Source organism: Carassius gibelio, chromosome A2 (genome assembly GCF_023724105.1).
Source record: "Carassius gibelio isolate Cgi1373 ecotype wild population from Czech Republic chromosome A2, carGib1.2-hapl.c, whole genome shotgun sequence".
Taxonomy (NCBI): Eukaryota; Metazoa; Chordata; class Actinopteri; order Cypriniformes; family Cyprinidae; genus Carassius; species Carassius gibelio.
In genome coordinates, this window is record NC_068372.1 from 7831219 (window position 1) to 7859015 (window position 27797).

Genomic DNA, 27797 nt, shown 5'->3' on the forward strand with positions numbered 1-27797 from the left:
CTTTTATATACTAGAAAGTGGGCCAATTTTGTCCCAAGGAGTATTGAAACAGTACACTTACAAGTAATAGAACACACTACTGGATATTTGTATACTTGCTACATAAAATATGCTTAAAAATATACTTGAACTTTAATTAAGTATACTTAATAAAGTAAACTTGAAGTATACTACTTTTTGGTAAGGGTGGCCATCTGGTAATCTTTGTCATCACCGCTTGATTTTCACTGACTACTTGTCACGCTGTCTAGTCTCTGTTTCCCTGGGTGTCCACTAGTGGGCTCACTTCCCCTTAGGCACTTCACAGTAGGCACTAGAATTCCACTAGTCTTCTGTGAAGATCTCCTGTGATGATCGCGACCCAGTAAGACACAGGGAGAGGGAGAGATCCAATTGCAGGTATGGTTTATTATAGGGATAATCCAAATCGTTGTGAAAACATGCCAGGGTCAAAACCAGAAAGCAGTCCAAACAAAACAAACAAACAAGAAAGGAACAGTAAAGGGAACGGAACAGGAACTCAGAATATGAGGAATCTCGGAGGACGAGAAGACTGGGATACGAAAGGAAAGGACTCCATACAGATAACAGGAAAAGACTGGTAAATATAGGGAGGCTAATGACAGTTAAAGGGGGGGTGAAATGCTATTTCATGCATACTGAGTTTTTTTGCACTGTTAAAGAGTTGGATTCCCATGCTAAACATGGACAAGTTTCAAAAATTCAGTTGTACGTTTGAAACCTTCTGGTTTGTCACAAGTTTCGGAAAGTTTTTTTCGAGTATGGGTCTGTGTGACGTTAGATGGAGCGGAATTTCCTTATATGGGTCTTAAGGGCACTTCTCCCGGAAGAGTGCACGCTCCCATATAGCAGAGCACAGCAGAGACATTCACTGATCAGAGCGAGAGCGAATTGTCAGAAAAGAAGTGTGTTTTTGGTTGCCAGGGCAAGACAACCCTGCACAGATTACAAAAAAAAAAAAAAAAACATCAAGGAACCAGTGGACGGAGTTTATTTTTAAAGAGCATCGACGGAGTTGTGCAAGTGTTTTTGTTTGTTCCCTGCATTTCGAAGATGCTTGTTTTACAAACAAGGCCCAGTTTGACGCCGGATTTGCACATCGTTTATTTCTTAAAGATAATGCAGTCCCAACGAAAAAGGGTCACGATCGTGTGTTGGAACCGCAGGCGGTGAGTAAAACTGCTTCAAATATCTCTGTGTTGTTAACTTAGCTATCGGCGCGTAAGCACATCAAGTAAACCTTGTACACCTTTAAAGGAAAAAAAAGATGACATAAAGTGGAACTTAGTCATTTTCCAAAACCGCTAAGTGTAACGGAGGCCAGCGAGTAGTGCTGTGCAGGTAAGCCTCCCCGATCTCAAGAGACGCACTAGCAACAGACGTTAGTGGCTGTAGCCATTTAGCCTCCTTGTTAGAGGAGACCCGGGTTCGAGCCCCCTTCGGAGCGAGTGCGAGGAGCGTCAGAAAGGACCCGGGAGAGAGGGTTAACATAAGCAAATATATACAGTTTCAATACATACCACATAGAGACGTCCTGCTGTAGTCGCTGCTGCTGCTGCTGTTGCTCAATTTCAGCCTCTGGATCTGATTCTGAATCATAAATAAACGGCTGAATCTGACTGTTAGCCATGGTTTGTTTTGGATGATGTTTTTTTTTTTTTCTCACGGTAATGTCACAACTTCCAAATGCTCTCGACGCAAAAGCCTACTCGCGCTCGTGATTTTTTAGCTCCGCCCACACGTCACGCCTCCAGCGGCTCGTGTTTTTCCGAAAAAATTTGGCACAGACTATTTATCTCTTATGAATATAATAAAACTAATGACTTTTTGGAGATATGAAGGATGCAGTACTACTCTATAAGTACTCAAGATTAACAGGAGATTAAGTGAAAATTAGCATTTAACCCTCCCTTTAAGTGAAAGCACCTGGTGCAATTAGCAGGAGTGCAATTACTGTGATGAAAGGACAAGACTAGAGGAATTCTAGTGCTTACGGTGAGGTGCCGAAGGGGAAGTGAGCCCACTAGTGGACACTCAGGGAAACAGAGACTAGACAGCTTGACACTACTTCTGCTGTTTTACCAATTTTCCTTCACTTTAGTTCATTTTGAATTAATCTTTAATGTGACTCGTGAAGAACGAATTGTCTGGGAGAGTGATTCATTCAGTGGTGTTTCGCCAAATTCTATAGGTTCTGTACAGGAATTAGTCTAGTTCACCTGTTTCAGTCAATGAAGCCTGAGCTGGAATGAAAATTGATTAGTTCATCCCATGAGACTTTCGTGTTTTTGAGTCTTTCCTTAATCATGTGACAGACCCATACGTGTAACCAATGGATACTTAGTAAAATTAATTTGAAGTATACTACTTTTTCGTAAGGGTAGGCCTGCTTTCACAGACAACACTTAGATTAAGCCAGGATTATGCTTTATTTTATTTTTATTTTTTAAATGTGCTTTGAAAAAAAAAAACATCACTGGTGTGCATATTATTACAAATCAATGGCACTGACATATTTTAAGATATATGAGTGCAAGTTGCTTTCAGACTATGATTATACACTGACCTTTTGACCATGGACAGATCATTCCTAAATCTCTCTTAAAAATAATAATAATCAGACTCTGGGCTTAAAAGGCCAAACTCTGGGCTATATAATTCTGATGTATTATTTACAAATGTATTCAGTAATTAATTGGCTTTTTTTCAACGTCCAAAATGGAATTTATCTGCTGGCATTTGTTCGACTAATTTTATATGAAGCAGCTCTGTCTCTCTCTCTTTTTTTTAAAAAGTCACAATTCTAACAGATGCAGTTGTGTGACAGTATGGGTGTGTTTGAAAGAAATATGCATGTATGATCACATGATGCTGATTCAATTATGTTGAGTAATATGATTGTACAGAAATCATGATTTGTAAAACATTTTGTACAGATAGTTGTAATTTTAACTGGAATATACTTTAGATGCATTAAACCACTGTCATTACACATATCTCTTCATATTGAAAGACCGTGACTGACTGATTTGTGGTGTACAAAAAGATACACTCAAAACAGTAAATCAATGCTAAATATTCAAGAACCATTTAGTTATGTGCACAATTTGGAATATATGAGGAAATGTGAGCAGGTGTGGCTTGGAGTCTGATAAGTGAGTTGAATGGATAATGTTTGTTTGGAGAAACAGAAAGTTAAAAGGAACAGGCGGGATGGTTGATCAGTATCTTGGTCATAAAAGAGCTGTGGTGGGAATATTCAGCACCATTATCGTGAATTTGCATGCTGAATGAGTGCAACGCAACAAAAACAAAATGTGTGGAGTGAAATGCATCACTTTTATGCTGTGGGTTTATATTCTCAATGTAATAACTGGTAAGAGGACATCACACAGATTTGTTTATTCAATTTTAACCTTCCACATTTCATTATTTTGATAGTACACATTTTTTTTCCACAGGAGAAAACAATTCAAAAATGGTATTAACTCCGTTACATCGAATGATTCATGTTGGTGAGGATTTGGAGATTACCTGTCGAGTGACTGATTGTCCGGTTAATGTGACCTTCTCGTGGACATCTGCAACAGACACATTTCTTAATCCAGAAATTAAAAATGAGAATACTGTTTCCCATCTGCTGATCAGGAACATTTCTGTTATACACAGTGACACTGTCGTGTGCAGATCTTCATGTGAAGGAAAACCCCTACAGAAAACTTCACATATAGATATCTTCTGTAAGTAATGTTTCTATATATTAACCTATTCCAGTTTTGCTTGTAATTATTTAAACTATACTTTTATTTATTTATTTATTGTAAGTTAATAATTGCAGTACTTACAACTAGCAGTTTTATTCTTGTACAAAAATATTTTACTTTTGTTTTGTGATGACATTAAAGGGATACTTCAGAAATGAAGCTTCTCTCATCCCTAATGACGTTGCAGATATGTACCTCTTTTTCTCTCTCTCTTTTTTATCTTTTTCTGTGGACCACAAACAGATTTTTACAAAAATAATCTATGTCTGTGAGTTCATAAGGGAAGTCTTTAGAGAGTTGTGAGGGAGAGCGCGAGACGCAGCCTCTGTGTTGCCAGATCCAGCTTGTATAAGCATTTTTGACATGTCTTTTCCACTTAATTTGACACTTTAGAAAGTTAAAAAAAATAGGAAGTTGCAGCTTAGGTTCAGCAATATATTTATCTTATCTAATCTCCTAAAGATTTTAAATCATTTTGGTTTATTTTGTTTATTTCGGGCCAATAATACCATTACTGAGGTGCCCTTGAGCAAGGCTCTGAACCTACACAAAGTTATCAGCTACATAATGGTTATAAATAAAAACTATAACAGCAATATATACTAAACAGCTGATAAAATGACCCCCCCCCCCAAAAAAAAATATAGTAAAGTATACTAAATTTGATGGAATATATAGGGTATGATTTAAAAATGAAACAGAACAGAAAACATCTTTCACAAACATCTACAAAGTATATTTCTGTCTCTTTTAAAGTGCTAATGGTGTATATAATTAGTTGTATTCATAGAGGTTATTATAGCATAATTCTATAATAAGGGGGCTATTACAGAAAAGCAGCAGCTATTTGCACTAAGTGAAAATAGCATATTTTCTTAGCGATAGATGCTATTTACACTAAGTGCAAATAGCAGCATTTTTTAGTCATATGATATTCACACTAAGTGCAAATAGCAGCATTTTTATGGTATATTACAGTTTCTCATTAATGCAATTATCTAATCAACCAATCACATGGCAGTTGCTTCAATGAGTTTAGCAGTGTGATCCAGGTCATCTCCTGAACTCCAAACTGAATGTCAGAATGGGAAAGAAAGGTGATTTAAGCAATCATGGCTTGGTTGTTGGTGCCAGACGGGCCGGTCTGAGTATTTCACAATCTGCTCCGTTACTGGGATTTTCACACACGACCATTTCTAGGGTTTACAAAGAATGGTGTGTAAAGGGAAAAAACATCCATTATGCGGCAGTCTTGTGGGCGAAAATGCCTTGTTGATGCTAGAGGTCAGAAGAGACTGTGCCGACTGATTCAAGCTGATAGAAGAGCAACTTTGAAATAACCACTCATTACAACCGAGGTATGCAGCAAAGCATTTGTGAAGACACAACACGCACAACCTTGAGGCGGATGGGCTACAACAGCAGAATATCCCACAGGGTACCACTCATTTCCACTACAAATAGGAAAAAGAGACTAAAACTTGCACAAGCTCACCAAAATTGGACAGTTGAAGACTGGAAAAATGTTGCATGGTCTGATGAGTCTCGATTTCTGTTGAGACATTCCGATGGTAGAGTCAGAATTTGGCGTAAAATGGTCCTCACAGCCACCAGATCTCAACCCAATAGAGCATCTTTGGGATGTGGTGGAACAGGAGCTTTGTGCCCTGGATGTGCATACTACAATTCTCCATCAACTGCAAGATGCTATGCTATCAATATGGGCCAAGATTTCTAAAGAATGCTTTCAGCACCTTGTTGAATCAATGCCATGTAGAATTAAGGCAGTTCTGAAGGCGAAAGGGGGTCAAACACAGTATTAGTATGGTGTTTCTAATAATCCTTTAGGTGAGTGTATATAAATGCCTACTTGTCATAATGTATAGTCATCACATGTATCAGAATTATCTATTTTTCTCGCACACGAGCAGCTCCGTTTCATCTTGGAGACGTGTTCTGTCTTTGCGCTTGCCAAATTCCGAAGTGTAAATAGCAAATACGTCATGGCGCGAGCACAAGATGAGACTCTGATTGATTTATTGCACGTTACGCCCAAGAAACACCCATTACTCATTAAGAGAAGAGGGACAACCCATTTAGACCATGCGCCCGAGCGCGCCAACCATTTTTTCTGTCGTTAAAATAGCAAAAGTGGATTTGGACACGCCCTGAGTGCACCTGCGGCGTGCGCCTTATACTTTGCGCTTCGATCATTAAAATAGGGACCTTTGTGTTATTTCACTTAGTGTAAATAGACACTCTGTTATAGAAACCCCCGGTCCTCACTAATTTTCAAAGCTACGGCCATGCCACTATAGACTTGATATAGCAACAGAGTTAGAAACTGTGAATGCGGTTTACAGAAAGAAAATCATGTGCGCCAAATGACTTGCTGTAGAAATCATATACTTTAATGGTTGCGGATGAATTAGCACCATTCGAGAGCCAAAACAAACGAGATGTGAAAAATGTCTTCATGCTTTAAAGAAGAGTGGCTTGGTTAATTTTTAGCTTACAGATCTCAGTTTAAATGCTTCAGCTTGTTTTCTATTCTGAATCAGAATCAGAATCAGAATGAGCTTTATTGCCAGGTATGTTTACACATACGAGGAATTTGTTTTCGTGACACAAGCTCCACAGTACAACAGAATGACAGCGACAGAACATAAAACACATAATAAAAGAATAAAAAATACAAATAAGTAGATAGTGAATGACAATATACAAATTGACAATTGTAGGCAGGTATATTACAAAATGCAGTTATGTATGTACATGTGTATTATGTGCAAAATTTAAGTGTATACTAAGTATGGTGTTAGATAAATAAAGTGTATGTGTATATAAATATAAAGTGTAGTGTGTTCGCAGTTATTATCAGCTGTTCATAAGATGGATTGCCTGAGGGAAGAAACTGGTCCTGTGTCTGGTCGTTCTAGTGCTCAGTGCTCTGTAGCGTCGACCAGATGGCAACAGTTCAAAGAGGGAGTGTGCTGGATGTGAGGGGTCCAGAGTGATTTTCAGCCCTTTTTCTCACTCTGGATAAGTACAGTTCTTGAATAGAAGGGAGGGTTGTACCGATGATTCGCTCAGCAGTCCGGACTACCCTCTGTAGTCTTCTGAGGTCAGATTTAGAAGCTTAGCTGAACCAGACAGTTACTGAAGTGCAGAGGATGGATTCGATGATGGTGGAGTAGAACTGTTTCTGCAGCTCTTGTGGCAGGTTAAACTTCCTCAGCTGGCGAAGGAAGTACAACCTCTGCTGGGCCTTTTTCACAATGGAGTCAATGTGAATGTCCCACTTCAGGTCCTGAGAGATAGTGGTGCCCAGGAACCTGAATGACTCCACTGCAGTCACAGTGCTGTTCATGATGGTGAGTGGGGGGAGTGCAGGGGGGTTTCTCCTGAAGTCCACGATCATCTCCACTGTTTTGAGCGTGTTAAGCTCCAGGTTGTTGAGACTGCACTAGACAGCCAGCTCTTTTACCTCCTGTCTGTAAGCAGACTCGTCACCGTCCTGAATGAGGCCGATGAGTGTGGTGTCGTCTGCAAACTTCAGGAGCTCGACAGAGGGGTCCTTAGATGTGCAATCATTAGTGTACAGGGAGAAGAGCAGTGGGGAGAGAACGCAGTCCTGGGGAGCTCCGGTGCTGATTGTACGGATGCTGGATGTGTATTTTCCCAACCTCACTAGCTGCTGCCTGTCTGTCAGGAAGCTGGTGATCCACTGACAGATGGAGGTGGGCACGGAGAGCTGATTTAGTTTGGGCAGGAGGAGGTTTGGGATGATCATGTTGAAGGCTGAGCTGAAGTCCACAAACAGGATCCTCACATAAGTCCCCGGTCTGTCTAGGTGTTGCAGAACATAATGCAGTCCGATGTTTACTGGATCGTCCACAGACCTGTTTGCTCTGTAGGCAAACTGAAGAGGATCCAGCAAGGGCCCAGTGATGTCCTTCAGGTGGCCCAGCACCAGTTTCTCAAATGACTTAATGACTACAGACGTTAGAGCCACAGGCCTGTAGTCATTTAGTCCTGTAATTTTGGATTTTCTTAGGGATGGGGATGATGGTGGAGCGTTTGAAGCATGAAGGGACTTCGCACAGCTCCAGCGATCTGTTGAAAATCCGTGTGAAGATGGGGGCCAGCTGGTCAGCACAGGATTTTAGACAGGCTGGTGTAACACAATCTGGGCCCGGTGCTTTTTTCCTTTTCTGCTTCCAGAAGACCTGGCGCACCGCATCTTCGCTGATCTGAATTGCAGGTGTGGGGAAGAGGGGGGATGCAGGAGGTGAGAATGGTGATACTGCTTGATTGGAGAGGTGTTCAGGATGGGTTGCAGGAGTTGTTAATGGTGTGAACGTTTGTTTGGAGAGGCATTCAGGGCTGGATGCAGGAGTTGTGAATGGTGTGAATGGTTGTGTGGGGAGGCGTTCAGGGCAGGTGATGGGTGTTCTTTCAAACCTGCAGTAAAACTCGTTCAGATCGTCTGCCAGTCGTTGATTCTCCACAGTGCTGGGGGGTGGTGTCTTGTAATTGGTGATCTTCTTAAGACTTTTCCACACTGATGCTGAGTCGTTGGAAGTGAACTGAGTCCTTATTTTTTCAGAATAGTTCCTCTTTGCCACTTTGATCTCTTTTTCTAGTGTGTATTTAGCCTGTTTATACAAGACATTGTCCCCCTTCACGTAAGCATCTTCTTTGGCCTGACGGAGCTGTCTGAGTTTTGCAGTGAACCACGGTTTGTCATTATTGTAAATTAGTTGAGTCTTTGTAGGAATACATATATCCTCACAGAAACTGATATATGATGTTACGGTCTCTGTGAGTTCATCCAGATCGGTGGCAGCAGCTTCAAAAACACTCCAATCAGTGAGGTCAAAACAAGATTGTAAATCCTGCTCTGCTTCATTAGTCCATCTTTTTACAGTCCTTGATACAGGTTTAGCTGATTTTAGTTTCTGCCTGTAGGACGGTATAAGATGAACCAGAAGGTGATCAGAACGTCCCAAAGCTGCTCGTGGAACAGAATGAAATGCATCCTTTATTGTGGTGTAACAGTGATCCAATATATTACTGTCTCTTGTGGGACATGTAACATGCTGTCTGTATTTTGGCAGTTCACGGGAGAGATTGGCTTTATCAAAGTCCCCGAGAAATATTAAACCGGGTGATGTTGTTCTGTCTCTGTGATCTGATCAGCGAGTTTCTGTAAAGCTGAGCTCACATGCGCTTGTGGAGGGATTTAAACACTGACCAGAATGAAGGAGTGAAACTCCTGCGGAGAATAGAACAGCTTGCAGTTACAGATTTGAGCAGCACGTCTTCTTTAACACAGTTACATCTGTACACCACCGTTCATTGATGTAAAAGCATGTCCCGCCGCCACGCGATTTCCCCGTTGATTCTGCGTCGCGATCCGCTCTAAACAGCTGAAAGTCCGGCAGATGGAGCGCGCTGTCCGGTATGGTGTCATTCAGCCAGGTTTCCGTGAAACACAGAGCAGCAGAGTGTGAGAAATCCTTATTTGTCCGAAAAAGCAGAAGGAGTTCGTCCGTTTTGTTGGGTAGAGAGCGGAGATTTGCCAGATGGATGCTAGGCAACGGCGTTCGAAATCCACGCTTCCTGAGTCTGACGAGCGCTCCCGCTCGCTTCCCCCGTCTGCACGTCCTGATAGCGCTTGTTCAGCGCCGCCGCTCCTCCGATAACAATGTTCACTAAAACGTCTGAATAATTGAAATCCGGAAAAACATCTTGTGGTGCGTTCTGCCGAATGTTCAGCAGTTCATCCCTGGTGAAACTGATGGCAGGAATATAACTAAAGACAGGACAAACTAACAAAAACACAAAAACATATGCGGAGCACGTCACGGAGGCAGCCATCCTGTATCGGCGCCACACGGGGAACCAGCACCAGTATATTCTATACTATTCTATACTATCTACTATTCTATACTATCTATACCATATTCTATACTATTTTCTCAGTGTAAATGCTTAAGTTATTATATTATAGGCCTTAATAATTTACCTCAAGCAAGGAATTCATGAGAAATATCTGATACATTTTATTATATTATACTACACAAAATTATCAACGCAAGACTTTTGTTTCTGCCCCCATATTTCATGAGCTGAACTCAAAGATCTAAGACTTTTTCTATGTACACAAAAAGCTTATTTCTCTCAAATATTGTTCACAAATCAGTTTAAATCTGTGTTAGTGAGCACTTCTCCTTTGCCAACATAATCAATCCACCTCACAGGTGAAGCATATCAAGATGGTGTCACAAATATTCCAAGGATGAAGACAGTGATGAAAATTCAACTAGGTTTATTACATAAATCCACAGAATGCCACACTGCGAGACAGCTGTGTATTACACAGACAATACTAGACAAATGAAAGATCACACAGCAGCAACTTAAATGCAAGACAAATAAGGGCCATAACGATGAACACCTGAGTAAATTAAATGAATTACCATGACAACTAAAGAATGGTGGGAAAACTGAACAAAAAGACATGTGACTGAAGAAAACCAATGATAAGTCCATGAAAACACAACTAAGTCCATGATGAAACTAAACAGAACCGTGACATAACGCCCCCTCCTGGAAGGCGCGACCTCGCGCCACTGATGAAGAGGTAAGGGAGGGATGGTGGGGGCTTTGGAGGAGGGCGAGGAGTTGGAGAAGGGCTGGAAAGGAGGAGCAGGCAGAGGGCTGGTGAGAATGGGCAGGCAGAAAGGCAGAAACTCCATGGTGGCACAGATGGTGGGAGCAACCACAGGAGCACTGATGGAAGTTTTGGCCTGATGTTGCAGCCCCAAAGTACAGCATGAATGACAGCCCATGGCGGAGTTGATGGAGGGAGGAGCCAAGGTGTTGTCCGCATGGCCGATAACATCTGTAGGACGACTGAAGGAGACAGAGCTGATATCAGAGGATCCCAGGGCAATGACGGAGAGTTGATGGAACCAACCGACAACGCTGGCACTGAAGACCTAGGTGGAGCAGTGGTGACGAGCATCTGAGGTGGAGCCTGAGTGCCCGAGGAATAAGGCTGAGCTGGTGTGACCGAGGACTGAGGTGGAGCCGTAGGGAAGGAGGAGCCTGCCGAAGCCGTATAGGTGGAGAGACAGATCACAGCAAAGGGATGTCTGACCAAGGTGGAGCCGGAGGGACAACGGAACCCAGTGAAGTCGTAAGGCCGAGGGTCTCTGGTGGAGCCAAGGGAGGGAGGAGCCATGGTGGAACCGAACGGTCGATGGGCCGAGGTGGAGGAAAGGCATCAGAGGCCAGTGGCTGAGCCAAAAGATCCACTGACTCAGAGGCTGGTGACTGCATGACCTGAGGCCTTACGTCGCTGGAAGACATCACTAGGGAATACAAAGGGCTGCAGGCATCCAGCTGAAGATGGGCAGGAGGATTGGATGGGATTGGTAGGGTCAGTAGGAGAGTGAGGTTGGGTGGGTTCTCAGATAATAATTCACAGTTCATACCAGGTGAAGAATCGGTCTAAGTGCTGGCTAAAACCGGCAGCGATGAAGAAAGCGTAGCAATATCAGGGTGGGGAGGGTGGGAAGCAGTGCCTCCGTGTTCGAGTCAATTAGCCAATCCTCCCCAGTATCAATGTCCACCAAAATTCCCACAGGGACGGCTGTTGCCGGCTCACACCCCTGGTCAGACTTACATAGGGGCTTCAGCTCCGGGGCGTAAGTGAGTGCTGTCATCACAGGCTCCATTCTCACAGTGGACGGAAGCTCCCCGTCTGCGGGGGGCTCTAGCATTGTCGTCTCCTTTGTGAGGGGTGTAGGTGGGTTGCACTCTAGGTCTGACTGTGAGATGTCTGTGCAGTGTGATTGGACGAGGCTGTTATCATCCTCCACTTCGCCCACTGTGAACGTGGATCCATATGTCCACAGCGCAAAGTTAATATAAGACTCTAGGGTCCAGCTGCAAGCACCGCGGGGCATGACAAAGCGGAGATCTTCATCCAGTCCACACCTAAATCCCTCCATTAGACAGATGTCATCACAGGTGGCAAGATGGCAGATGTCAAGGAACTCCTCCACATAAAGTTCCAAGTCTCTACCTTGCTGGAATACAAACACTGTTCCTCCCTTCAGTAACTTATTACTCCACGTCGGGGCAACATTAATGGAAGCAATGTCCATTGATGTTCTTCTCATTTTCCTTTTTGGGTCTGGTATTCTGTCACGAATATTCCAAGAATGAAGACAATGATGAAAATTCAACTAGGTTTATTAAATAAATCCACGGAATGCCAAAATGCGAGACAGCTGTGCATTACACAGACAATACCAGACAAATGAAAGATCACACAGCACCAACTTAAATGCAAGACAAATAAGGGCCATAACGATGAACACCTGAGTAAATTAAATGAATTACCATGACAACTAAAGAATGGCGGGAAAACTGAACAAAAAGACATGTGACTGAAAAAAACCAATGACAAGTCCATGAAAACACAACTAAGTCCATGATGAAACTAAACAGAGCCATGACAGATGGCGAATAGACAGCATGATTATTGCACAGGTGTGCCTTAGGCTGGCAACAATAAAAGGCAACTCTAAAATGTGCAGTTTTATCACACAGCACAATGCCACAGATTTAGCAGATTTTGAGGGAGCGTGCAATTAGCATGCTGACTGTATGGATGTCCACCAGAGCGGTTGCCCATGAATTTAGTGTTAATTTCTCTACCAAAAATGTAGTGTAGAAACTTTAAGCTGACAACTCCACCTCCTTATTTAGGGCAGCAGGAGCCCTCCACAAATCACAACACTTGATTTTAGGCAGTAAACGTAGTTTGTCAAATATCACAATTGTATTATTTACAGACAGCAAAATTAAAACTCCATTAAAAACATGTATCAATAATAAAATCCACAGAAGTAGAAAATATTGATGGGCCAATGAGGGTCGGCCTGCTCTTATACACCTCCTGTAAAAGACAAAAGAAATCAGAAGAATGCCCACAGCAGACACCGCAAACAGAGTAACCTTTAAACCACCATTTCAGTGTCAGCCTTCTAGGTAATACACACCACACAGGAGTGCCAGGCCACCCGAATCACCTACACCAGGGGAGGTTAAGTGTTGATGCAGGCCTGTTAGGGCCGCCCCAGGCTCTGTTGGTGCCCTAGGAGAGATATTACATTTCCAAAAAAAAAAAAAAATTCTGAAAATGCAGATTTTTCAAACCTTTACTATAATATAACATATAGCATACATACTGATTACAACTAGGGGTGCACCGATACCGCTTTTTCCAGTACTCACCCGATACTTTTATTTTTGGTGTTTGCCAATACTGATTTTTTTTTTATTGCATTTTTAATTTTTTTTTAATATTGGGTAGAGAAACCAAAAGAGTATGTATAATGTTAGCATATTAGCTTCATTTATTAAGTAGATATAGTCAAGATGTATTAAAAAATTTCACACCTTTAACTTTACACATTATCACAGTTTCATCTCTCAGAGTTAAACTGTAAAAACAAATTCATCTTGATAATGTTAGATAACTGTGATAGAAAGGTATGTAATGGATTACAATCAACCCAAACAAATAAAAAATAAAATTCAGACAGCTGTTAGTACGACAATATTTACACATCTATCAATAGTTAGTCGGGCAACCCTTAGCCTTAATGACTGCCTGCTGTCTCCTGGCCATGCTGTCATCCAGGTTCATGCAGACTTGGTCTGAAAAATGTTTGGTCTCAAATTTGTTTTACTGGTAGTTCACTTTTTAAAGATTTTTTTAGGTATAATGTGTCACAGTTTACTTTATTTTGCTAACTTTACTTAGAAAAATGAACTATAGTGTCCTACACCCACTAGTAAAAAAATTTCTTTTTTTTTTTTTTTTTAATCTGGCATCTGAATGATTTTTGGTTTGACTGTTTATCCTTCGGTTATTTTCACACTTAATTATGCCCATTAAAATGTATTTTACAAGTTTTTTGTGACTTTCTTTGTTTTTTTTTGTTTTTGTTTTTTTTATCTATAGTAGTAGTAGTAATAGTAGTAGCCCTTTATTGTCACTAGTCACAAGTACCAGCAAAATTTGCCATCAACCTGTCCATATATACATACATACAATATGACAAGGGGGTAGACAGGACAGGAAGACGGGGAATTGAGGAAGAAATACAGCATAACATTAGTGAGGAGAAAAAAAAAAACACCCAGACTATGCTCCTGTGACAGTACAGTGTGAGAACAGGCAAAACACCTCAGCAACAAAAGCACATAATCAATACAAACACACGACTTTGGAACTGTGGATGGAAATTGGGGGTCGAGTTAATCCAGTGCAGGCCAGCACTCATCTAGTCCATTCGACATTACATCGCTGGTCACAGACCCGCCGCTCAGACTGGCGGTACAAAGCTGTAAAGGCCAGGGATGGGGGGTGGGGGGTGAATGCATATCTGTATATATATGTGTGTGTGTGTGTGTATGTAAGAGTTTGTGTATTTGTAGTCCTGGAGAGTTGTGATTCAATCTAGATGCCTCAGTCCGCAGATTGTGAAAGCGTCACAGCAAGTTGCCATGGAGATAGCCTTGATCAGGCCCAAACAGAGAAAGAAGATAAGATTCCAATTGTTTGGTTTTGGGGCAATCCAATTTCACGGTCAATCTCTTTGTCCATTCTGGTCTCCAGATCCCTCCATTTTCTCCAATTTCCTTTCCAAAGCCGTGAGGTTCTTCATGATGTTATCCATATTTCGGTTAATAGTCTCAGTCATGAAGGGCAGACTTGTGAGGCTTTGGATAGCTGTTCCCGTTTTCTGAATTTTTCAATAACCCAGGGCAAAGCCTAGTCCAATCAGCAGAAGACCTGTTATCATGGTTCTGAATAGGAAGATATCTTCACTGTCCTCCATGGAAAGAGCTGCCAGACACACGACCTGTCAATTCTCCCACGCTTCCATTGTGTAGCCAGGTGCAAATGTTCCGGCAGGGCAGTCAGGTTCCCACCGAACCCAAGCTTCTCGTCGAGAAGATGGTGTCAATTGTGTTGAGAGACCAGTCGATCAAATCCATGATTTCAGATCAGAGATGAGAGAGCAAGCAGGGAAGGCAAGGGGAGGAGAGGGAGAGAAATGCGTCCGCCTCTATTGAGAGCCAAGAAGAAGTGGTTCATAATCTGTAATTTAATAGCATTAGAGCTGCTCGTTATAAATCGTCGATATTTTTCACAAATAGAAGTCACGTTTTTTGTTTTTATCTGAAACGTGCTGCGATTTATATTCCAAAAGCCACTCATATAATGCAGAAACTCTCAAGCAAGCAAAACACGCGCAACGTGTTTGTTCTGTGGCAGAATGAGAGGAAAAGGAGTAACATACTGCCGAGCGCATTACACACAAGCTGCTAGATTCACTTTCGCCAGAAAGTCATGTATGCCCAAGGTTGAAAATAAATTATGTTTATAGTTAATGCCCCTTTAAATTGTCCTTTTTGATGATTATGTTTTAATCGATATGATTATGGATTATGGAGCGAGCACACCGATGCGCGCTCAATCCACTCAAGGTGCTTTATCAGCTTGCGCACGTCAGCTATAATACTGAATGTTTAACATTATATTCATTGCATACATATCTTACATAGACAACCTTAATCTCTAATAACTCCATACTGCTGTTAAGAAATGCCTAAATTAGTGTAACTGGCAACAAAATAAAGGCAACATTTTGTAATTTATTTGTAGATGTTAGCCAGCTAGCTAGCTAGCTAGTTAGTTAGTCTAATTAGCATACCCATACCTTTCATTTCAATTATCTGCATAGTACAGTGGAAAATTATGGAAGCATATGGGTAGCATTATTCAATTTGGGATGTAATATGTAAAATGGCAATGCATTTCTGTATTTTAATTTACATGTTCCAATACATTTGTGCAACGTTTGGTGCAAAATGAAAATGAAAATGAAATTACATAAGTTTAATTTGCCATTTCATACACCAGTTTTAATATGTAAAATGAATACTAATTTTAACGCTTTATAAGTTGCAAAATTAAAATGAAAATGTATTACAGAAATGATTAGATATATCTAACACGTTCAAGCAAAACTGTGGCAAAATGATCATTTAAATGCTATTTTTCTTAAATGCATTAACACTCACAGTCAAGACACTTACGATTGCATTTTCATTCAATGACCGGCAATGAATGTAGCAAAATTCCAAGTGCACATTGAAAATGCATTCCGAGCTGATCACATCTCCGCCTCCTCCCGCCCTGTCAATCACTGCTGGAACAAGGTGGGGCTTACAGAAGGTCAGAGACTCAAGTGAGAGAAAATGGACAAGACAGTTGGCCCGTGTACATTTTGATCATTTCGGTTATGGCTTCAATAGGTGTTTCTCAATGTCAAGGAAGGATCCTCGGAAGCCAGTATTTCGAGGATGCTACGTCATCGACATCCGTCGAAGGACTGTTCCAATGTCGAGGATCCTCGGAATTTCAACCAAGGACTGAGTCCTTCATTCGAAGAATATCCCATACATAGGAAAGGATGCATATGTGTTTCCTTCGCGCTCTTCGCGCTCTCAAATCACCCACAATCCTATGCGCGCAGCTTTGCTATCTAACGTTAGATCAAAAATTCAAAATTGTCAAACGTTAACGTAGTCGGAGCGTAAGGTTTATTTTTTACGTTACCAAACATTTGTTATAACTGTACTAAATATAAGTAAAGTTTGACGTTTAAATGCCAGTACAAATTACTACCGTATTGATATTGTAAATTATACAAATACAAATGGTTAACTGAACCGGACCTGTCATTTAACAATTGGTTGCGTCATCGGCATTTCTTTTATAAATAACTAGTTAAGTTGTCCAATGTAATTTAATGATACCATTCACAGCATTATTCAAACGGACCTTTTCAGTGACGTAAATACGTGCACTTGCTAGCCTGTTCCATTGATGTGTTCTCTGTATGCTAAAGAGGAGTCTCACCTAGCCTCTGAAGGAAGTGACTTGCAAGGATCAGTCCTACCAAGGAAGTATCCTTGACATTGAGAAACGCCTAATATTTCATTCGCACTTGTGGGCGGAGCTGAAACGCTGCTTTCATCTGATTGGTTGAATCGCTCCGCTTTCAGCTCGGTCTTTTTATTCTTTCAGGAAAAATAAGAGTCAGTGTGAGTGAAGCACTGTAATGTCTGAAACTACCGCTCACTGTTTATTAGCATAATATTTGAATCAGATGTAGCTGGGCACATAATTTGTTTTGTGGTGCTGAGACCTGCAAGAGACCCCGTTCAATTATTGTATGAATATTGTCCCACTGATAAATACAGTGCAAATAGTTCTGTCTCCTTGGATAACAGTGAAGTGGAAATAAATATAGTTAAATTTATGAAATAAAATTAAATAGGATTTTTTGGGCCAGTTATACAAGCAACACTAGTCGGACGAGTCTGAAGATCTGAGCTGAATTGGGTGAAACATTTAAGTTCTAGTCTGTGTCAATTACTCTCATAATAAATAATAATAATAATAATGTTAACTGTATTTTTCGGTATAAGTGTATCAGTCCAAAAATACCTCATGACGAGGTAAAAAACATACATAAGTCGCACTGGACTATAAGTCGCATTTATTGAGGACCAAGAGAAAACATTACCGTCTACAGCCGCAAGAGGGCGCTCTGGGGTAGGCTACAGGAGCACTGAGCAGCATAGAGCCAATTTTACTATTTTTATTTAGAAATGTAACTATATTAATTTTTACAATTATTTATTAATGTCACACACACACACATACATAGTGCCTTATGATTAAACGCTGAGAGTGGTAAATGTTACAGACATGGAACTGTTCAGTCTATTATTGATTATTATTTCCACTTCACTTTTATCCAAAGAGAGAGAAATATTTGCACTGTATTTATCAGTGGGAAAAGTTCATACAATACTACAACCTAGAAATGATTTGCAGGTCTTGACAGCACGAATTATGTACATCTGATTCAAATATTATGCTAATAAACAGTGAGCGGTAGTTTCAGACATTACAGTGCTTCACTCACACCGACTCTTATTCTGCCTGAAAGAATAAAAAGACCGAGCCGAAGGCGGAGCGATTCGACCAATCAGATGAAAGCAGCGTTTCAGCTCCGCCCACAAGTGCGAATGAAATATTGAAGCCATAAACCGAAATGATCAAAACATACACGGACCAACTGTCTTGTCCATGTTCTCTCACTTGAATCCTCTTCTTGAGATTTGAGTCTCTGACCTTCTGTAAGACCCGCCTTTTTCAAGCAGTGATTGACAGGGCGGGAGTGGGCGGAGATGTGATCGGCTCGGAATGCATTTTCAATGTGCACTTGGAATTTTGCTACATTCATTGCGGGTCATTGAATGAAAATGCAATCGTAAGTGTCTTGACTGTGAGTGTTAATGCATTTAAGAAAAATAGCATTTAAATGATCATTTTGCCACAGTTTTTGCTTGAACATGTTAGACATATCTAATCATTTCTGTAATACATTTTCATTTTCATTTTGCAACTTATAAATCGTTAAAATTAATATTCATTTTACATATTAAAACTAGTGTAGGAAATGGCAAATGGAAATTATGTAATTTAATTTTCATTTTGCACCAGTTGCACAAATGTATTGGAAAATGTAAATGTAAATACAGAAATGCATTGCCATTTTACATATTGCATTGTCATTTTGCATATTACATCCCAAATTGAATAATGCTACCCATATGCTTCCATAGAAAATTACTTAAACTTAATTAGCCTATTTCATTTTATGAATGATAGATTATAGTCCTAATCACGGTCTTTTTCAAAAGATAGCATGCTTTTTGTTAAGTAATGGTTGGAAGTTTAGGTAAAAGTTTTAAATCTTAAAATCTTATTTTCTCTCACAGCTAACATTTTTCTTCAGAAAACATTGATTCATCTAGGGTAGTGTGGATACCCTTCTTTTCTTTTCTTTTCGTGTTCTTTACTGTTTTGCATGGTTTTTGAAGCATCAACTTTGATTGCATTTTTTTTTATCCATTTAAAGCTGATTGTCTCTGTAGTGATAAAAATGTTATTAGTTTAGCACTTTATTTTACAGTCCTGTTCCTCATGTACATACTATATACTTATTATAGTAATTACAATAACTATGTAATAACTAGGTACTAACCCTGAACCTACCCCTAAACCTAACCCTACCCCATGTAGTTACCTTGTATTACCAGAACTTTCTTAGATAAATACACTGTAAGTACACTATAAGTACATGTTAGTACACGTACTGTAAAATAAAGTGCAACCGAAAATTGTGTTTCAGTGGTTATTATATTTCATTATTTTTATATTATTATTATTATTATTATTATTATTATTATTTATATTCCATGATCTAAGAAAAGTGTATTTATTGTGTAAATGATTGGGATATTGTTGTGATAAAGTGTGTTTTCTGCAGCATTTCCAGAAGACCCCGTACTGCCCAAAATCGAGAGTCTCATTGCAAACCAAAAAAAGAAGCTCATCTGCAAAGTCCACAACATTTACCCTTTGGAAAAGTTTCACATTGAGTGGTTTCGTGGAGATAAATCCCTCCATAAGGAAGAACTTTATTCAAAACATTCAGACCATGTTCAGAATTATTCGTCTGTGTTCAATTACACACCTTCAGTCGATGATCTAGGCAAGAATATTAGTTGCAAGGCAACCCTGGATCTCAATCATTGGAACAAAACAACAACTGCTGAATGTAAGTCATTATTAAAGGAGCATACCAGGTTCAGTACAAGTTAAAGGTATAGTTTACCCAAAAATAGGGTGGCCATATGCACCATTCATACCGGACACATCCTGGCAAGGATTTTAAAAGTGAAAGTCGTGACATTTGCCAAGTATGGTTACCCATGCTCGGAATTGGTGTTCTGCATTTAACCCATCCAAGTGCACACACACAGCAGTGAACACACAACCGGAGCACTGGGCAGCTATAGATCCAGCACCCAGGGAGCAACTTGGGGTTCAGTGCCTTGCTCAAGGGCACTTCAGCCAATGGTATTGAGGGTGTAAGAGAGCGCTGTTCATTAACTCCCTCCCACCTACAACTCCTGCCAGCACAGAGACTCAAACCAGTGACCTTCCGGTAACTAGTCCAGCTCTCTAACCATTAGGCCACAGCTGCCCCATTTTAATATTGCCTAAAACACCCAAAGCAGTTTTACCAATAACATGCAGGTATTGTACATAATCGACCAATCGTGGTGCTGCACGTGAGAACATGAGATCTACAAGTAACAATGTACGATTTGTTCTTTCGTTTGACTTGAAGCATCGCTGCAAACTGATAAAAAAAAGACATCAAATTAGGAAAGCATAAGGAGCCGTCTGCTCTGCTCTCTATAGCTCTCATGAATGTCACACAGTGATTGACCTGCACAGTGCAAGTAACCAAAACCTGGATATTTTGGGCAATATTAAAATTCTGGCCAGGACGTGTCCCGTATTATTGACGCATATGACCACCCTACCAAAATATGTAAATACTATCATCATTTATTCACTTTCAAGTTGTTCCAAACCTGTATGAGTTGCTTTATTTTGCTGAACACAAAATAAGATATTTTGAAGAATGATAATAATCAAACAATTGCCAGTAGCCACTGACTGGAAAAACATACTATGGAAGTCAATGGCTACAAGCAACCTGCAAATTAGTAATTTATGACTTTATGAATAGAATTTGTATTTTTTGATGAACTATCCCTTTAAGCTCTAACAAAAGCATTTATGACATAATGTTGACACAAAAATAATTTACTTATGCCTCTGTGACGAGTCTCTCGGCCCTGCCCCACTCGTCACAGCCTCATTTATAAAAATAAAGATTACAGTGAGGCACTTACGGTGGAAGTGAATTTGGCAATTTTTTGCCTTCTGTTAAAACTTGTGTAGTATTGCAGCTGTTAAGTTTCTCTAATTTTTAGAGTCTAATTTTTCACACTTAATACACATATTGATTACGTCTTGTATTGTTGAAACATTGAGTATTTTAATGCCTTCAACACTTCGACCTCAGTATGACCCAGACTAATTTTTCGAAATTAATCAACATTGTGCCACAAGTACTGTCCATTGAGCTTAAATAGTATTGACCCCAGAATATTAATTTAGCAAGTTTACCAAGTATCATCAATGAAAACTCTACATTTCTTTCCCAGATGGTCCAGGGACTGTGACAGTTTCCAGCAATAATACCATGGTAAAGCTTGGCGATCATTTGGAGATAACATGTCATGCAGACGGAAACCCCAAGCCGACAATCTTGTGGTGGAAACTGGGGGAGACTGAGCCTGAACAGCAGAGCCAGAACCACAAGCTCATAATAAGTAATGCTTCCTGGTCTCAGGCAGGTTGGTATCGGTGTAATGCAAGCAATAACGTGGGAAGCCAGCAAATGAGTGTAAACGTCATTGTTGTAGGTGGGTAAATGTAAAGGATGAAATTAGCTGTCTTGTCTTACCATTTTAAACCTGGTCATGATCTTTAACCTTCGTTTAAATGCAGGTCCTCCAAACATCCCCAAAATCCAGTTAAGCCATGGAGGAGAGCTGAAAGAAGGAGAGAACTTAAGCATATTCTGTTCTTCAGACGGCGGGCCAGCAGAACTGAAACTGTACAGACAGTCCCAGAGCGCAGCGACAGGAGTGAGGAATGACTCAGCTGTGCTTTTAAACATCTCATCAATCCAGATAACAGATGCAGGGATTTACATCTGTGAAGCAAAAAATGACTTTGGCACTGAGAGAAGCACAATGAACATTACAGTCAAGGGTGAGTTTATAACATTCTGGAACATTAATTATAACGTTAATTGCATGGGAAGTCAGTTTGCATTTGTTTTATATTAGTATTATTTATAGACGATCAGTTTTTATTAATATTATGATTAGCTTTAATCACAGTTTTTATTTTAATTTGACAAATTTTTATTAGCATTTGGTTTTATTTAAATATGACCATGTTGGTTTAATTTTGTGTTCGCTGTACAGGTCTGGTACAAAGAATGTTTTTGCCCAAGTAGGTGAAATTTCCAACCAATAGAGACCAGTTTTGCTCAGCAAGAATTGGCAGTGTGAACTTTGGTGGAAAATGAAGATAGCAGTAACTGATACTTGCTGAGATCAGCTGAATTTTTTTTATTTGGTTAATTTTCTCTCTGCTGTCCTGAGTTTTGTCCGATGCTCACGAAGGACATCGGTCAACCAGTAGTTGGAGGGAGAAGCATGTGCTGGTCTGAAGGAAATAGGACATATACTGTCTAGGCAGCAAGTTAGGGTAGAAAACAGCATATCTGTGACACAATTCACATCTAATTTTGAGAAGTGTGTGGGGGTGGGAAGAGATGATGATACCACAGAGGAAAGATTAGGAGGAGAAAGAGACTTTAGGTTGCATCTAAATGTAGAGGGGTTGATGGGGCAGAAGGTGGTATATGTCAATTAAATGTAATAAAGAAATCATCTGAGATAAGGGTTTGACCAAGATGTTATCTGTCATACAATTGTGTGTAAAGATGGGGTTGAGCTTGTTACATGATTTATGGGTACCTGTGGGGGAAAGAGTCTATGAGGGAGTGGAAGTCAGCAACATCTGGCTTCTCAAGGTGTATGGTCATGTGACCAAAAAGTACTAGAAGCCTGCCATCCGCAGAGAATGAGAATGGCAGCATATACAGTTCTTCGAGAAAGTTGCCCAGCTGACCTGCTTTAAATAACTACAATGTTACAGGGAGTGTGACTGTAACGGCAGGAAATTGTTAAAGTTGTAAGAGCATGTGAGGTATTCCCAGCTTTTGGAAACGAGGAGACCAATACTCCCACCTCTCCCAAACTGACAGAGGAAGTGGATGAAAGAGAAGTTGTTTGGAAAGAGCAGCAGGGGTTGCTGTGTCTTCAGGTTTAATCCAGATCTCAGTTAAGATAAAACAAATATAATGGAAGCACATGAAAGTGGTGGAGAGAGGAAAGGAAGTAGAATGAGGAAAAGGAAGTATTGTGTACTATGTTTGGTATATACAGTACAGACCAAAAGTTTGGACACACCTTCTCATTCAAAGAGTTTTTTTTTTCATGTCCATGACATTGTAGATTCACACTGAAGGCATCAAAACTATGAATTAACACATGTGGAATTATATATTGAATTATATACATAACAAAAAAGTGTGAAACAACTGAAAATATGTCATATTCTAGGTTCTTCAAAGTAGCCACCTTTTGCTTTGATTACTGCTTTGCACACTCTTGGCATTCTCTTGATGAGCTTCAAGAGGTAGTCACCTGAAATGGTTTTCTAACAGTCTTGAAGGAGTTCCCCGAGAGATGCTTAGCACTTTTTGGCCCTTTTGCCTTCTGTCTGTGGTCCAGCTCATCCCTAAACCATCTGGATTGGGTTCAGGTCCGGTGACTGTGGAGGACAGGTCATCTGGCGCAGCACACCATCACTCTCCTTCTTGGTCAAATAGCCCTTGATGCCTTTGACTCTACAGTTTTCATAGTCATGAAAATAAAGAAAACTCTCTGAAGCTTTTTGAAGATGCTGATTTTATTTTCCAGCACCTGTCCACACTGCCAAAAGCACCAAAAGTTGGTTAAATGACCACAGTGTTGGTGTACTTGACTGGCCAGCAAACTCACCAGACCTGAACCCCAGAGAGAATCGATGAGGTATTGTCAAGAGGAAAATGAGGAACAAGAGACCAAAAAATGCCAATGAGGTGAAGGCCACTGTCAAAGAAACCTGGCCTTCCACACCACTTCAGCAGTGCCACAAACTGATCACCTCTATGCCACACCGAATTGAGGCAGTAACTAAAGCAAAATGAGCCCCTTCCAAGTATTGAGTACATGTACAGTAAATTAACATTTTCCAACAATTCACTAAAAAATTTTAATAATCGGCGGATATGTGAGGAAGGGCTGGAGACCAAGTGTTGTCATCTTCTTCAAGACTGGATTAAAGCTTTCTCTTGGTAGTTGTGGCTAGACTAAAGTCTGGAAAAAATCCTTTCAGGATCAGTGACCTGTCTTGCCATCTTAGTACACTGAAGATGAGAGTATGCGGCCGATCTGAGTTTTTCCTTTCGTCATACACATGATGTGCCCGGTCAATCTCGATGTCTCTGCCTTTTGGTGAAGGGATCCCTCCGCTCCTTCTGGCAACCCCACTAGTTGTACGTTATTTCTCCTGCTCCTATCTTCAATGTCTGTCATTTTTTCGGTAAGTTGTTCCAGCTGATTTCTTAAGTTTGTGACTACTTGAACGGAATCAACCCGGTCCCGTCTCTGCTTTGCTGTGTTGGCTAGCTTTTCAACTTCTGCTTTTAGCTCATTTACAGAATTGTTGGTTGTTTGTATATCCAAATGTAGATCACGGAGTGTAGGAGACAGTACAGAGTCTATTGCTTCTCTTACAGTTGAAGCCCCAACCGAATGGAGTGCTAGCTTGATACCATTAGCTATAGCAGCGTCCAGATCCTCTCTGGAGATAGCGGAATCTTTGAATATTTTCTTTATGTGCGACAATCTCTCTTTTCCGAACGTCCTTGACTGCTTGAGTACTCATAGTGGGCTAGGTAAAAACTGATTCAGAATTTCTGACAAAGTGAGTAGAGCGAAGGACTATGCGTGCATTTCTGCCGAAGGGTCACGTGATCTCAATTATAATTATAATTGTTTGTAGTAAGAGTATTGCTCTCAAATGGAATTGTTATATTTTGTGTTGCGTTTTCTTGACATGATCCTTTACTCTTGTAATCCAGCACAGCATAGCATCTCGAGAAATCCAGACCTGCCTGTCGCTATTCTGCCGGCTGTGGGGTCAGTGTCGCTGTTGACCGCTGCTGGACTGCTGATCCGACACTGCAGAAAGCAAGCCAGGAGCAACATCAGTACAATCCTCTAAACAGATGAAGAGCACATTAACAAAATGAAGTGCTTTTCTGCTGAAAGGAACATTCACCTTGACATTATGTATATTAAGCTTACTGACCGGTCAGTCAAAAGCTGCATTTTCTGTATTTAGTAATTTTGTGGCTAACAGTGTTATTTTCTTATAAAATTAATACTTGATAGATCATCTCAAAACACAGTGTACATGCAGTTGCACAAATGGTCAAAAGTTTCTAAGTTTCTGCATCTATTTGATTAAAAATACGGTTGATTAAAACAGCACTAATTCTTTGGTAATAATGAACAATAATGAATTGGTGCTCATAAAACATTTCTTCTGGTTCTTCTCATTATTAACAGTTTAAAAAGCTTGGGACACACAGGAAACTCATTTCAAATTCTGATCCATGCAGACTTTTCCTTTTCCTTTTCCTCCAAAAAAATTGCAACAATGGTTTTGGGTAAACTTAACCTGTTAACTGTTTCATGCATTGTCCATTCTTTTCCTGTTTCTGTTATCGGTCTATCAATCTTCCAGTTTCTTCAGGAAGTCCCATTCCTGACCCAGCACTGTACTGTAGGTGTTGAAATGTATTGCTGCCTGCTGTTTAATGCAGAGTGCATATCGTGCTTCAAAACAACAAATGCCATTTAAGAAGGTCTTGATTAAAATTGCTACAGTGGAAATATTGCAAACATCGACAATCCCAACATGCTAAAATTGGACTGGCTACATGAACAGAGTAGAAAATAAAATGTTTTCTAATGTTTGTCCTTGTTATTTTGTCTATAATGGTTGTAAAATTAGAATTAAGTATCTTACATCCTGAGAAATCTCTTGTGTGCCTTCCTGAGATGGACATGGTTTTTTAGTGTTATTTTTTAAGTCATTTTTTTTTTACCCCTCTTTGATACGTGCGAAGGAAGAGCTACAAAAGGAAAAAAAAAATAAACATATCTGATTTTAATGTTATGTGTGCTTCAAAGCAAATTTGTTTATGTTGCTCTGCCGCTTCCCTTATCAAAAAGGGATGGAAATGACTTTAAAAACAAGATTAAACTAAAAGTCATGATCACAGACCATCTCAGGAAGGCACATTTGCACACATTTTAGGTTTTGTAGTTTGCAAAGCTTACATTAAAACATCATGAATTTCTCATTGTTGGGCAAGATATCCCACCAACAATGTAGTTTTTAAGTGGAACTTCATCCGAACAGAGTTTGAAGGGAAAATAAATAATAAAATTCTGTAAACTGTGGGGTGGATCCAGTTTGGTTTTCAGATATTTATGTTACTAGGCACTTTGTGACAGCTAATCATTTCCTTTGTAGCACATACCGAGTTCCTCCAGGGGATACAAGAATAATATGCATTGTTTGTGTTCTCCTTCTGAACGCATCAGATCAAAAGTGAAAGTGATTTTATCCAACAGGTCCATTATGTGAAGGCTTTTAAAGGAAGTATGGTTTCACCAAAAGTGTTTTGCTGTTGCTTTGACCCCATATCAATACAGGATGAGAAGTTCAATAAGATAGGATGTTCTTAGAATTCAGCTTTTTTCTCAGGAAATGTATCTTGGCATATTATATTTTGGTTTATTTTGCAATAATCAAAATGTGTAAATAACACATATACTGGTGTTTATTCTTTCATGTAATTTCATAATTTCTCCTTGCAGCCACTGCTAAATAAATGATTTTATATTGCAGATGAATAGTTTTAAGTGATATTCTTTTGAATTTTTCATTTTGATTACTTTTATGAAACAGTTGTGGTACTGTGTTGGGTTGCTTCTTGGTAAATCCAATGAAAATCTGCATCTTGAAGTAAAACCAGTGTGTTAAAAAGAAAAAGAAAACAACATTTAAATGGCTGGTTACCACAAAATTATTATATCATGCTATTTTATTCAGAATGCTTCATAAGTAAATATCAAAACAAATAAAATAATAATAAAAAGAGTAAATATAATGTAGATAGTATGCTGAAGTTTTGCAGATTTTTAAATCACAGTTTAACTGCTAATAATGATGCTGTTGTATTCTGAATTATATTTTATTAAAAGTAAATTATTTCTATAATTATTTAATAATAATTACTATGATTCAAAACAATAGAACTTATTAATTAACTGAAATAAATAAATAAATAAAAAATGCCTTTCATCTTCATTATACTATATTGGTAAAGGCATTAATATTGTACTGTACTGGTGAAGGTACGGAATTTCATACTCCATCTATTGGACATATGTGAGCAATACAAGACAAATATTAGCAGAGCAATATATATATATTAATCTAGATTAAAATGGCTCATTTGAATTTTGCAGACAGCATTCAGAATATGTGTGTTACCCAAATAAAATTGACAAACAGTAAGTCTTTGAAAAGGGGTTTATTAAGCTAGGTGGTGCATTAGAAAAGGGGCTCATCTCCTGTTTCCAAAATGCATCACAAAGTGCTTGAAAAAGCTGTAAACTAATTCCACATTGCACAAGGTGCAAACAACCTTACGCCTGTTTCACACATACACCGTCTGCAGTGCGTATGCGTTGCATATTTTTTACGCACCCATGTTAACAGATTCCAGATGCGTTCCAGGAGCGTTGTGTCTGCAGCAGTGCAGCGATCGTTTACGTACTGAGTAGCAAACTGCAAATGTGTCCTGTGTGAAAGCACATCGAGTCCGTGCTGCACCACATACGTAACGCACACGGACTGCATACGCACTGCAGATGGAGTATGTGTGAAACAGGCATGAGCAGGGCCGTAGCTGGGGTCAGTTGTACCACTAGGCCGGTTTGAAATTGTTTAATTTGTATGTTAATTAATTTTTATTTATTTGTGCTATTTACACAATGTTTCCGTTTTTTTTTTTTTTTTTAAGTTTGTAGGTGTCAAGGTACAGAAACCAAATAATTAAATGTAAAATAACACTGGATAGTCTTCAATGTAAAAATGAAATATACAATCAAACCCAGGGCCGGCCCTGACCAATTTGCTGCCCTAGGCAAGAT

General features: G+C 39.7%; 1 protein-coding gene across 1 annotated transcript; it reads left to right on the forward strand.

The window, feature by feature from the left end:
• Window positions 1-3255: 3255 nt before the first annotated feature.
• Window positions 3256-26486, forward strand: LOC128025919 (vascular cell adhesion protein 1). The gene is made up of 6 exons (XM_052612532.1): window positions 3256-3397; window positions 3483-3761; window positions 19289-19579; window positions 21045-21305; window positions 21391-21657; window positions 24647-26486. Exons 1-6 carry the CDS (start codon window positions 3337-3339, stop codon window positions 24787-24789), a joined length of 1302 nt encoding a protein of 433 aa, XP_052468492.1. The 5' UTR covers window positions 3256-3336; the 3' UTR covers window positions 24790-26486.
• The last annotated feature ends 1311 nt before the right edge of the window (window positions 26487-27797 follow it).

Bases quoted from the DNA above. Each gene is read 5' to 3' on its own strand.
- LOC128025919 (XM_052612532.1), top strand. From the start codon at position 3,337: ATGTGTGGAGTGAAATGCATCACTTTTATGCTGTGGGTTTATATTCTC. The intron at 3,398-3,482 runs GTAAGAGGACAT...TTTTTTCCACAG, and splicing joins TATTCTCAATGTAATAACTG to GAGAAAACAATTCAAAAATG. The intron at 21,658-24,646 runs GTGAGTTTATAA...CTTGTAATCCAG, and splicing joins AATGAACATTACAGTCAAGG to CACAGCATAGCATCTCGAGA.